The 12,722-nt window shown below is 29.2% G+C and overlaps 3 protein-coding genes across 9 annotated transcripts; 1 reads left to right on the top strand and 2 right to left on the bottom strand.

Moving 5' to 3' along the window:
- Positions 1-342: 342 nt before the first annotated feature.
- LOC100643445 (translin-associated protein X) lies at positions 343-4,884 on the top strand. 3 transcript variants are annotated; one of them, XM_012308769.3, is made up of 2 exons: positions 343-502; positions 713-4,884. In XM_012308769.3, exon 2 carries the CDS (start codon positions 774-776, stop codon positions 1,530-1,532), a length of 759 nt encoding a protein of 252 aa, XP_012164159.1. In that variant the 5' UTR covers positions 343-502; positions 713-773; the 3' UTR covers positions 1,533-4,884. The 3 variants fall into 3 exon arrangements, with proteins under 3 accessions (XP_012164159.1, XP_003395664.1, XP_048262160.1); XM_003395616.4 differs by having other exon boundaries at positions 346-502; positions 710-4,884; XM_048406203.1 differs by lacking the exon at positions 343-502 and having other exon boundaries at positions 526-4,884.
- Positions 1,599-3,531, bottom strand: LOC100643195 (aprataxin and PNK-like factor). 3 transcript variants are annotated; one of them, XM_048406201.1, is made up of 5 exons: positions 3,398-3,531; positions 3,057-3,131; positions 2,786-2,965; positions 2,221-2,717; positions 1,599-2,160 (listed from the first exon to the last, which is right to left on the bottom strand). In XM_048406201.1, exons 1-5 carry the CDS (start codon positions 3,494-3,496, stop codon positions 1,821-1,823), a joined length of 1,191 nt encoding a protein of 396 aa, XP_048262158.1. In that variant the 5' UTR covers positions 3,497-3,531; the 3' UTR covers positions 1,599-1,820. The 3 variants fall into 3 exon arrangements, with proteins under 3 accessions (XP_048262158.1, XP_048262156.1, XP_048262159.1); XM_048406199.1 differs by having other exon boundaries at positions 2,786-2,971; XM_048406202.1 differs by lacking the exon at positions 2,786-2,965.
- A 1,753-nt stretch (positions 4,885-6,637) lies between the features above and the next one.
- LOC100643075 (WD repeat-containing protein 20) lies at positions 6,638-12,139 on the bottom strand. 3 transcript variants are annotated; one of them, XM_048406197.1, is made up of 6 exons: positions 12,016-12,139; positions 11,576-11,955; positions 10,751-10,933; positions 8,797-10,185; positions 7,196-7,267; positions 6,638-6,924 (listed from the first exon to the last, which is right to left on the bottom strand). In XM_048406197.1, the coding sequence occupies exons 2-6, from the start codon at positions 11,843-11,845 to the stop codon at positions 6,853-6,855; spliced, it is 1,986 nt and encodes a 661-aa protein (XP_048262154.1). In that variant the 5' UTR covers positions 11,846-11,955; positions 12,016-12,139; the 3' UTR covers positions 6,638-6,852. The 3 variants fall into 3 exon arrangements, with proteins under 3 accessions (XP_048262154.1, XP_003395662.1, XP_048262155.1); XM_003395614.4 differs by lacking the exon at positions 7,196-7,267 and having other exon boundaries at positions 11,576-12,099; XM_048406198.1 differs by lacking the exon at positions 6,638-6,924 and having other exon boundaries at positions 7,215-7,351; positions 11,576-12,099.
- Positions 12,140-12,722: the final 583 nt, after the last annotated feature.

Below are 12,722 nucleotides of genomic sequence, written 5' to 3' on the forward strand. Positions count from 1 at the left end.
CGTAATTGGGATCGCGTTTCCCAAACATTAATGTTCTAAAATATTACTATATAAAAAGCGATAGAAATATTTTACATTTCCGAATACTGCTATTTGAAAAATGATATTAACCTAAGAACTGTGCAATCTGCCGGTCCAAAGCCTATTGCATATTGCAATCTGTACACATTTTGTACATACATATATACATATATAATCTTTTATTATATATTTTCCCAAACTTCTTCTTTCTTTCCTTAGGCAACAAATACATTAATTACACCCACCATTGAATATTGCGGGACAGTTGAACATCTCTTGTTAGATAACTCATCGACTAAAGTTAGGTGACTCCCAAAACGTGGAACACGAAAAAGCACTGAATGTCAGATCTATCTTGTACTTAATCAATGCTATTGTTATTACATATATAAATAGAGGACAATTCTATTCATTTGTAATTGTATTTATAATCTAACATAATAACATTGTATCAGTAAAAAAATTATATCACAAATCGAAGGTATATTAATGAAATTATAAAATATTTTAAAAACTACTTTGCATCATTCATATTATCAGTTTCTTATAAATCACTTTTGTTTATAATATTTACTAAATCCGTGTGATGCAATTTTAAATCAGAATGTACTTCATTAAACCAAACATACCGACAATTTTAGCAAAGAATATTAAAATTTTAATTTTCTTATTTTATGATTGGACAAAGAAGAGAAAATCGTGGACATTGCTGTACTAAGAAGATTAACGTCGATGATAAGAGAAAAGAGATCATGGATATTACAGAACAAAGCAGTGAAATTTTACAACAATTTCGAGTATATGCAACTAAATTAGATGACAAACATGATCGTTTTGAAAGAATTGTAAAATTTGGCAGAGATATTACTATAGAAAGTAAAAGAATAATTTTTCTTTTGCACACCATAGATAAAAAAAGCAAAGAGGAAAGTGTGCTACGTGAAGCTGATATGAGATTGCAAAAAGTTGCAAGAACCCTTTTTAAATCTATTGCGCATGAATTAGAAGATCAAGATCCATATCTCTATCTTAAAGCTTATCGTAACGGTTTGGAAGAATATGTAGAAGCTGTTACATTTTATCAGTATCTAAAATGTGATAATATGAAAAGTTGGTTAGAAATAGAAAAAACACTTACTTATAATAATCCTGAGATTAGTAATGTTAAAACCATACAGGTTTTAGTCAATCCGTATGAATATATCTTGGGCATTGCAGATCTGACTGGAGAACTAATGCGTCTGTGCATCAATAACTTGACAGCAGGAGACAGAACTAGTTGTTACCAAACACGCAATTTTGTTAGAGATATGTATACATGTTTTCTTGGTTGTACAAATACTTCAAATAGGTTAATGAATAGAAAGCTTTGCACACTTGAACAAAACCTCCACAAAATAGAAAATGTTTGCTATACGATTAAAGTAAGAGGTTCAGAAATACCAAAACACATACTTGTGGATCTAATTAATGAAGAATATGCAGACAGTGATGAAAATTATGCCTATTAAAAAACTTATAAACTTCAAAGAAAAACATAAATAATAACTTTGAAGATAACCATAAATATTCCATAATTATTTTTAAATAGTTTATTCAATATTGTTTTTATACATTTATAATAAATGTGACAATGTTTGTATCATTTTACTTAGTTATCGACTTTAATATTGTAAAAATATTTATAAAATATATCATTTCCATACTCTCATTTTTCTTATATTAATGTATATTTTTATATAGATATAAAGATTTTATATCTATAATCTTGGTCAGCTATATCATTTCTCAGCTCACTTTCAATTTTTGTCAGAGTACATTTCATCATCATCTGAACTTTCATCATTGCTAGAAGGCTCATACTCAGATTCATCAACAGATTCCTCAGCAGACTCCTCTACGGATGAATCCTCCATTCCACTTATAGTATCCAAAGATTTTTGTATCTGTGTTTGTTTAGAATTCTGCTTCTTACGCTTATTATTTGCAATATTTGTACCAATATGTTTGAACTTCATTTTATGCTGAGGGTTTTTACGATAGCATCGAGTGCCATAGGGACATTCTTCTCTATTATCAGGTATATCATAATCAGAATCTTCAGGATGGCAAAATTTATCTCTATGCTGTGAATTTTTCCTGCCAAAGGATTTTTTCATGAAACTCTATAATAAGAAAAAAAGAAACATATAAAATTACCTATAACATTCCTCTCCATATCTGCATTTATCTCTTCTGAAAACATTTCCTGTTGCATTAGCAGATATTTTTGATCTATGTACATTTTTTGAAACAGGGGATTGTATATCTTCTACCACCACTTTTTCATGGTCTTCGCTTATAGAGGGTAAATCTAAATTTTTTTTAAGGCTTAAAGTCTTTTCATTTACATAAGATTCACTATTCTCTTTATTCATATTTTGAACTTCATAAGCAGATCTCTCAATTGCAGATGACTGATCTATGTTGTGATAATCACATATTAATGTAGAATTTGCATCTTGTGCTTTATTTTCATTGTTATTATATGTTATATTATCTTCATTTGTAACACTTTCTTCAACATTTACTTTATTTACATTGTGATCATTATTTAATATTTTATGCAATGCATTGCATGAAGAACGTGAATTATCTCCTTCTCCTGAACAGAGTCTTTTATCACGTACACTATTAGAATCTAAATCTTCATTAACCTATAATGGGATTATTAAGAAATGTTAGAAAATTAATTTCTCTATCATTTAAGACATTAATTTAATACTTTTCGTTTCAACGTATAGTCCTCATTATTTTCCATTTTATCAGGTACTGATATAATTTTAAACCAACATTTATCCGGTACCAGAGTACAAACATCTCCAGGTTTTACCGGTACTGCAACACCCAATTTAAGAAGTTGCCATCGCGACGATTCGATAGACTTCATATAACATGGAGCAACCTGATACTAGAAAATAATTCCTATAGGACACTAATAAATGGTGCATTCGATGTATCTACATCATTATAAATAATCACGAATTCCTTCTTACCGGTGTTATTGTCATTTCATTGTCAGATGTTAAATTTATTATTGCGGCATATTTTATAATTCGATCATCATCACACTGAAATACAAATTATGCACACTAAATTTTCACAATTCACAGTAGTTTTAGATTGAAAAGATGCAAACGTTTTTAAATGTGGAGGGAATATATGAAAAAAAGCTTTCCCGTAATGAAACATACTCATCACACATACATAAGAATGTGTACATATATATGATATAAGTACATAATACATCTACAATTTTAAAATAGATAATCGACAATTCAGAAATAATTCAAGATTATTTTGTTATATTTTTCCTTTGCGTAATTAATATACTTACTCCAGTTTCAACATTTCGGCCAATGATGTTATTACCTATTTGTAAGTCCATTTTTTGCACCACGTCGTTATCTACTCGAAGTATTTGTAATTTTTTCATTTCTTCTATTTATTATATTTACAGAAAGTTTTCTGAGTATATTATGTATAAAATTTTTCATATTGTAAAATCAGTTACAAAATAAAATTTTGTTGCACTAGTAAAGACACGTTATACAAATGTTAAAAAAAGAAATGAAAACAGAAAAGAACAAATCGAACATAATCGTAGTCGGCTAAGCAGGTGGCGTCATAAAAAAAATTGATTGCCTGTAAACTTTTTACGAATCGTGTAAAAAAACAAAACTTAACTAGCTACGGTTTTGGAAATAATAATATTCATATGTATCGGGTAAATATGTTAGAAAGAAAAGTACACGACGGTAATAACAATTAAATTTTTTTCATTTATAATTACAAAGAATGTACACTTTTATAAATAAATGAAGTAAAATGCGAAAAGAATTAAAAATTTAATACGATTTAATCGTAAAATTTAATCGTAAAACTGCGTTGAAAAATGTTTCATAGAAAAGTCAACAAATAGGAAAAGATCGGACATTTTTATGTGCATCTGTACGGATGTAATCAGCCAGACTAGTTAACCAGTTCGCAATAAAATATTCCTTTGTATCGTTGTATCAATTATTATATTAATAATAATATTATGCAAATTGCAACTACAGATTTCTTCGATATAAAGGAATCTTATTCGCTTCATGAAACGAAAAATATTTTTGAATAATAGTAACTAATACATGAAAAATAAAACTTTAAAATAGAGCAATTCAAGAAATATATTTATGGTCGTCGAATAAAATAATTTTATAAGTTAACTAATAAATTCGATACTGCGATTTCTGGTCAGTACTAATCAAATAAAACATATTATTTATTGGACTCGTTATTTAGTTTACAATGTAGGAACATTATAAATCTCCGATTCGGTAAATCAAATATAGTTTAATATTTAACAGGCCAGCCTTCGTTAGTTTTCGGCTTAATAACGCATACCGATATGAAGAAATGTTCGATCAACAGTTTGAAAATTAATCATTCGCCTTAACACACGATATTAGCATAATTCTTACTTTCGTTACTTACAATTAGGTAATTAGTCAATGTCAGCATACGCATGTATCACAGTACACCTCGAAGAGCTTAAATGAAAAAGAGCAATGTTACATAGATATTTATTGTTTATCAAAAAGTAGACGGTATCAAGCGTTATGTAACTTTCAAATTTCAAGTAATACAACAAAAACTTGTCGATTCTTGCCTGGAATACCGACAATTATCACGAAAGCTGCGATGCTGTTATTATTGCAATAATACTTTTATGTTTATTAATTTAACATAAAAATATAGTTGTTATTGTTTTCTTTTGCACATGATATTAAAACATACCTTTCAAAACAGAATTACCTCTGTCTGTCCATTATTTTTATCTGCGTAAAAACAGAATTTATTAATATATACATAATACGCATTTGTATCGAGAATAATTCATTTACTTATAACATAAAATATGAATATGCATGAAAATATCCTTGGAAATACTTTTAATAATTTTACAAAAAAGATTTCAGAAAAGGTATACTATCGCCAAGACCAGTGATTCTCAATGACTCAAATATAAATTAAGTCTATAATATGTTTAACAATCATAAAATATTTATGACTATTTGAATGCATGCCATGACAGATATTATTGTCCAAGAAACACTGGTTCACACACAATTATCTAAATCATATAGTTTACTTATTAACTTTGTATGATAATGAATAAATACGTTTTATACAATTACGATTCTGTACTTCGTCTGCATCTCATCGCTAAATTAATAATATTTTGAAAGAAATGCCCATGATAGGTGAAAAAATGTGTCATCGTTCCCAAACTGTTTAAAAATTACAACAATACAAATCGTTTTTACATTTTGACGTTAATACTTTAACGTGTGTATATATATGTATATATATATATTTCTGTAATTATTTATTTTTATAAAGTAATAAATAGTATCGCCGTGTGGAATATGCAATATGAAATACTGTTTATCATTAGAATATTCAATAACTATTTGTTCATACATTTATAATTATTTGTTTACTGTGATAGACTTTCGTATCTGAGAACTATATAAAAATATTTATTTATTCGTTGTAAAAATGATTCATTGTTATGTTGTAATAATACATAAAATCTTTGTAAATAGAATTAAGAAATACAATACTTACGACAAGTTGTTTCAAAGACTCCATGCAGAGTTATAATCAAATAGAAATTTAAAACAACTATTCTAACAATATACAGGTTACTTTTTTAGTCGGATTTTTAATTAATTATTTACGACCAATGCTTTGTAGCTCTCAGATATAAAGTCATCTTTTACACTTCGTTTTCAACTGATCGTACATCGACGATGCACTCATTATAGATTTTCAATAAAGCGAACAAGTTTCTTAGAAACATATTCGTGTAACCACATTATAGAACAAATAAAAATTTTCTTTATTTAGCTTACAATCTTATTAAGGCAATTTAGTTATCGATAACCCGACTATATTCCTGAACTGCATTAACAAGAAGTGAAACATAAAGGAGGAACATTATAACATATCTTTTCAGTAAATATTTCTTAAAGTTAACGATATAAAAAAATAATATTTGGTATAATTAAATTTAAAAAATGAAATAACATAAATTCTGTTTTACATACTATCTAATTCGCTTTTTTCGTACATAATATTACTCAAGATAAAAACAATTAATCCCTAGTAACAATACACAAATTAAAATACTTTATATGTACATATTGCTCTGACTGATTACAATAGTTGCACTGCTTGTTAATCTAAGCCACAAGAAGCTAACTATTTAAAATCATGTTTCTAAATAATTACAAGTATATGTTGGTAATATAAAATTCTTTGACAATATACATAAGCATTTAGTATTAACACCATTCAATTCAAATTTATTTTCCTAAGCGGACCTTATTGGAATGATTTAGTACAGTATGTAAGATCAAACATACATATGTATACATATATACATGTACACACAATTTACTTATTACTTTCGCTGGGTTCTTTTATAAAATTTGTATAACATTATGAAATTTTAATATCTTCTCACGTTTAAAAAAAGAAAAAATTAAGAAGGAAGGGCAATTGGTATTCACTAGAAATAACTTACCAAATAAAAATGTATTTTTTAGCAATCAATTGTTAGATGCTCTTGGAATCACCCATTTTTCAAAGAATACTGGAATAATTTTCACTTGGCCATACATAATACAAGTGGCAATAGTGGATATATGGTTGAAACTGCATTTTTGAAGATTGCAACGTATGCATTAGTGGGACGTATTTTTCTTCGTGCTTTGAAGATGTGTTAATATCTGGTTCTGGCTATACTATGGTGCCTCCACCTTCCGTGGGACTGATCACGTGGAGAGCATTTCCAACCTGTCCTATTCCTGCCTGTAATTGAAAAATGCATAAAAATTTATTATCAAAAATAATTTTGATTTTTTTTACAAAAATTCTGCAAATGTTGGAAGCATTTGGAACACAGATATAATCTCTATAAGTGCATTAAAGAACAGTGCAATAATAGCGTAGAAGTATGATCAATGACAATTTAAAAATGCCTTAGCAAGGTACATTCTACCACACGAGCATATAAAAAACATAATATACTACTTTGTTTGATCAAGCAATAAACAAGTTGGAAACAAATTATTATACGTACCATGCGATAAACTCTGGGAAGACTCATCCATGATTCTCTTGCATCAGCCAAAGCATGGTACAGAACATTAATCTTTCCAATCAAAGTAAAAAATTAATGTCCCAACGGCTTAAGAAACAAGCACAAGCATCTTCCGATAAAACTATAAGACTGTCACTATAAAAGAAGCAATGCATACTATATGAAAATTATCACAAAAATTTTAACTGGTTAAACCACTATAACATAAAGGAGCATAGGGTATTTTGATGATAGAAATGCTTTATGCATAACACCAGGAAACTGAATCTGACATTTTAAATTCTCATATTTCAGAATAAATTACAACTAATGGAATTAAAATAAATTGTAAACATTTGTATAAACATATCTGATTCAATTTTTCTTCTGGAGCTTCTGCATTGCATTTTGTATAAAACTCAAGCAGGAAGCAAGCAGCAATATTTCATTCAAAGTTTTGCTTTATTGTACAACAAGGCAATTCATTGTTTTCAACAAAGGATTAAATGTCACATCATTATAATCCAGGACAATAGTTTAACTAAATAATTCATTGTTTTTCTATCATTTGCTAAGCTAAGCTCATAACACTTTACAGGAAAGAAAGAAGGGTTTAAGGGGCCTGCCCTGTTACAAAATCTTATGGGGGCGCAAACAATATTACTCTCAATGATGGAAATCAAATATAAATATATTCTAATTATAATCATACTAATATATTCTTTTAATATTTATATTGAATATATTTTGACCAGATGATCATTAGGCACAAATATAAATGCTGGTTTACACTATGAATGAACCTTATATTATTTATATTTATGATTTTCTTGATTTCTGTTATTCAATTAATATCAAAATTTTACAGAATAAATTTTGAAAAATTTCCTTAGAAATTCATATTTTTTATAATTGAAAAAATTGAAAAATATAAAGATAGAATGTGAAATCTTATATTTCATATATCATGCAATAAGAAAGACTAGAAATTTTGTTAAAATAGAATATAGATCGATATATTAAATTTTTCCATTCATAGTATCATCCATCCATGTATTTCTGTAATTGATATACAATACGGACTAAAAAATATTACTAAATCTTTAATGTATTCCAATGGCACCTTTTAATATAATGTATACTGCTTTGGATAAAATGTGAACTAGTATTTATGTTTGTAAATATAAGACAAGAAATACATTCATTCTGAAATAAAAATTTTGCATGTATATGTATGATGCCACAAGAACAATGTTTATTACAATACTAAAGATAAAAAATAACAAAATCATCCTTTCATATTTTTCACATTTAATAAAGTTATGTGTCCAAAAGAACATGTTTTGCCTGATATAATTCAACAATGATAACAGAAAAATTGTCCAAGGTATTATTGTGTTCAATAACAGTAATGATTTTAAGTTTTATCTCTATATACAAATCAGAATTCATTACTAAAAAATCCTACTTCACAAAATTGCAACAAAGATTGAAGATGAGTTACATCATAGATCGTTAGATCGCAGGGAATTAATGTTGGTGTAAGGATTGCTATGATGATGTGGCCTGTGCAGAGTGCTGCTGATGGTGAGAGGACCTACCATGTGACCAGGCCTTGCCCATGTGTAGACATATCCATCTTGACATGCTGTTACGAAGCAATCTTCCCTAAACACTAATTCAGTCAATCTCTCGTGTGCCAACTTCTTGCACACTAGTGGTTCTAGCACTGGGCACTCATCAAACCTAGGGCACCAGGCAGTCCCTATCAACCTCATAGGATCGTCCATCACAGAACTAACCTTTTTATTTGCACCTACTAAACTTCCACTGACACTGTTCAAATTACTATTTGTATTTAAATTAGTAGTAGCTTTATCACCACTACTGTTCTGTATTATTGTGCTATTAGATGCACCACTACCTCTCATAGTGAGGCTAAAGTTCCTTTTATGATTATCACCCTTACGATCACCAAAACCAAGGCCTGCTAACCTCTGTGTCAAGGAATTTACAGTTGACACTGCTGTATTTGTACTCATGCTATTATTACTACTTTCATTATTACCACTCGCGTTTTCTTTGTAATTAACATTATTCAGATTATTATGTTTAGAATTGTTCAAATGATGATTCGTTGTTGAACCATTCCCACTGTTGACTGTTGATGTAGGAAGAGTACTAGAACCTGCTGTAGATGGCCTTTGTTTTGCACACATTGGTTGTCTCAACACATCTTCTGTAATATCCCACAAACACAACTGTGTATCTTGCGACACACTACCTAACCTGTAGCATGTACCACCCGACACTCTTAATTCTGAACCACAAGAGTTTCTGTTTGAATGAATTCCTTGCGATGTTGTAGACAAACGGTTGGCCTTCTCATGATAATGATTATGATTATTATGTGGTAATGTTTCATCATCTGAACCACTGAAGTCTGGGTCATGATCTTCATAAGATGTAGTATAAGGATCAAAAGCTACTACGCTTACCCAGCTATGATGACCTTGACCTCGAGCCACCACTCTTTTTTCATGAAAGCTCCAAATTGTCACAAGATCATCTTCGCCGCCCACAACAACATATCTTCCATCTGGAGACCAACATACACATAAAAATCCACCAAAATAACTTCTAGCTGAACCCACTAACTCCATTGTATTATACTGAAATACTCGCAAGAATCCATCTTGGGAAACAACTGCTAAGTTTGAGCCACATGGGCTAAAGGCAAATTCATTTATACAACATCCTTCTGCACCTATTACCCATCTATATAATGGGTTTCTTGTAGATTTTGTTTTACAAGTATATATGGCATAACCATCCCCTGATTTAAAAGACTGATAGTTAGGGGCTGTGGTTCCACATAAAAGTTCTTCATTATATAAATATAGTTGCCCAGAACTGTGCGATACCAAGAAGAGATTGTTTGATCCAGGAACCCATTTTATACATGTTACTTTGCTTTTGTCAATCAATCTCTGAAACATTAAAAGATATATATCTTTTTATTTATTGAACAAATAATAAGTATAATCTTAAAAAATAGGCTATTGCAGCTATCTAATAAGTTAACAAAAAAATTACATAATTACTGATTAAATTTATTTACTTCCATCATAAAATCTAAATAAGACTTATAAAATTAAATATTATAATATGATTAGTAGTAATATCATATTACTACTAATAATCATTATTAATAATATGAATAGTAATAAATATATGTTACTACAACAAAGAGTATTATGAATCATTAAACTATCATACTAACATCTTTGTATATCATGTTACAACAAGATAAGACATTGATGTCACAGAGATTGGATAAAGTGGTAACAATCTTTATACAAATTTTTTGATAATAAAATATTATACAATCTATTTGTACCTATACACAATAAATGTATTCCCAAAATTTTAGGATTGTACCAGAGATATTTTACAATCTTCTTACATCTTCAAAAAATTTAGTTCAATATGTATATCAAAGTATATTCATACATCTATATGATTTTCTATTTTTTAACATAACAAATTACTTACATCTTCATTATATAATTTGCTGAGTTCTTTCTGTATTGGATCTATCAGTTGAATTTGACCTGTAGAAAAACCAACTAATAGCGGAGCACTATCTGCAGTTGCTGTTGTTTGATTAAAATTATGGCATGTTGGATTAGTTCCCTTATATAACTTCTTGTCCACTGGTTTATTTAAGTCCACAGCCTAAAATATTTTCATATAACATTGACTCATTGTAAATTTTAATAACATATTAAAATTAATATATTGTAAAAATATATTGTAATTAATAAATTTTATTTATTTTATTTGTCTATATAAAATCATTAATATTTCTCAGTTACATTTATTTAAAAGATATAAAATTTTATCAAATTTCAAAAATATTAATTTCTTGTATCTGCATATATCAAATATTTGCATCAGATTTATAAACATGGCTTATAGAATTGTTAAATATATTAACTAATATTTTGTCAATTAGTATACATCGTATGTATTAATAAAAAGTTAAAAGTTTAGCTAGTAAGACCTGAAGGAAGGAAGAGAAATATAGATAACATATATGTTATAATTTAAATGAAGTTAAATAAACAAGTTATCATTCTAAATAAAGTGACTGATGTATCTGTTGTTAAAATAATCACCTAATTAGAGATAAATTTAATAAATATAAGTTTACATGCAGTAATATACAAAGTAAAAGGATTCTCTATGTTAGGTGTGGTGATAGTGCAAAGATGGAGTCTTGATATGCGTTTTCGAGGTTAGGTTTCAATAAATCCACGCTCAATTAGATCTAAATATAATAACAAATATAATAACTATGGGGGAAGTTTAGATTACCTTTTTAACTCCTCGATAGACATAAACATAAAGCTCCTTGCCAAAATTGAAACACATTCGGTCTCCAAGTCCTTGTGTACCCGTAGGATCCGCTGGATCCGGTAAAGTTACGAAAGACACCCTAACGGATGCACTTCCTTGACCATTCGTGTAACCGACCCTATTTGGCCTTGAATACTCCGACAAAGTCATTAGTTTATAAGTTCCTTCCCGCGTGACAAACTGTGTTTTCAAGTCCTCCTTCCCTCCTCCATCCAACTGCACAGCCATCTTACCACCAGCGGTGCGACGGAGGAGCTCATCAGACACGAAAAAACCTGTGTTGGTTTCTGCCTTTCTATACGTCTGTCGATAATTTCTTCTTCGACAGCTTGTAAAAACTGTCAAACACCAACTATGCAGCTCCTTGTATTAAAAATCTTCCAAATATCAGAGCTTACCGGTTCTGCATGTAACCTTTGCTAAGGGCGCCCCAAGTACTATATCGAAACTGCCCGTCGTGCATTTATGATCCGCAGCTCATACTCTCAACCTCGTATAGAATAATTCCGTCCCCACCATACCCCTGATACTCCCTTTACCTCCATGTGATAAGCAATGTGTAACGTAAAAATGAATTCGTATATATTAAATAAGCAGCTTAATAAAGAAATTTCAAATATTTATTGTCGTAAACATTCAAATACTTAAAATAAAGATTTCAGATAAGAAAAGAAAAAATACATTTACGCATATTCTATTGAAAATATTAATAATATTGTGTGTTTGTGTATAATATTTTCAATATATTTTTAATGATATTAAAACAATAGAATCATACAGAATAATTTATAAAATAATAATATGACGTAATACCTAATACAATTGGATGTCTTGTACGGTCTATCAAAATATGTATAATTATTCTGAATATTTTTAAATCTTTGTAATTCAACGTTGCAATGAAGAAATTAAATAAAATTACAGAATACACGGCACTGTTAGCGCCGTGTTATTACTGCGCGCGCAGCATTGCCTGAATTCGTTGGTTCTGACAGCCTGTCAGGGACCGGATATTTTGTAAACAACCGAGCGAAGGGTTAATTAATTTTGCCCACTTTTTTCCACTTCCTCTGTTTCTTTGCTGGTTTAGCTTATCAAGAACACA

This window comes from Bombus terrestris, chromosome 5 (assembly GCF_910591885.1).
Source record: "Bombus terrestris chromosome 5, iyBomTerr1.2, whole genome shotgun sequence".
Taxonomy (NCBI): Eukaryota; Metazoa; Arthropoda; class Insecta; order Hymenoptera; family Apidae; genus Bombus; species Bombus terrestris.

Bases quoted from the DNA above. Each gene is read 5' to 3' on its own strand.
- LOC100643445 (XM_048406203.1), top strand. From the start codon at position 696: ATGATTGGACAAAGAAGAGAAAATCGTGGACATTGCTGTACTAAGAAG.
- LOC100643195 (XM_048406199.1), bottom strand. From the start codon at position 3,496: ATGAAAAAATTACAAATACTTCGAGTAGATAACGACGTGGTGCAAAAA. The intron at 2,972-3,056 runs GTAAGAAGGAAT...ATTATTTTCTAG, and splicing joins ATGAAATGACAATAACACCG to TATCAGGTTGCTCCATGTTA. The intron at 2,718-2,785 runs GTATTAAATTAA...ATCCCATTATAG, and splicing joins ACTATACGTTGAAACGAAAA to GTTAATGAAGATTTAGATTC.
- LOC100643075 (XM_048406197.1), bottom strand. From the start codon at position 11,845: ATGGCTGTGCAGTTGGATGGAGGAGGGAAGGAGGACTTGAAAACACAG. The intron at 10,934-11,575 runs GTAATCTAAACT...AAAATATTTTAG, and splicing joins TCTATCGAGGAGTTAAAAAG to GCTGTGGACTTAAATAAACC. The intron at 6,925-7,195 runs GTACGTATAATA...TTTCAATTACAG, and splicing joins TTCCCAGAGTTTATCGCATG to GCAGGAATAGGACAGGTTGG.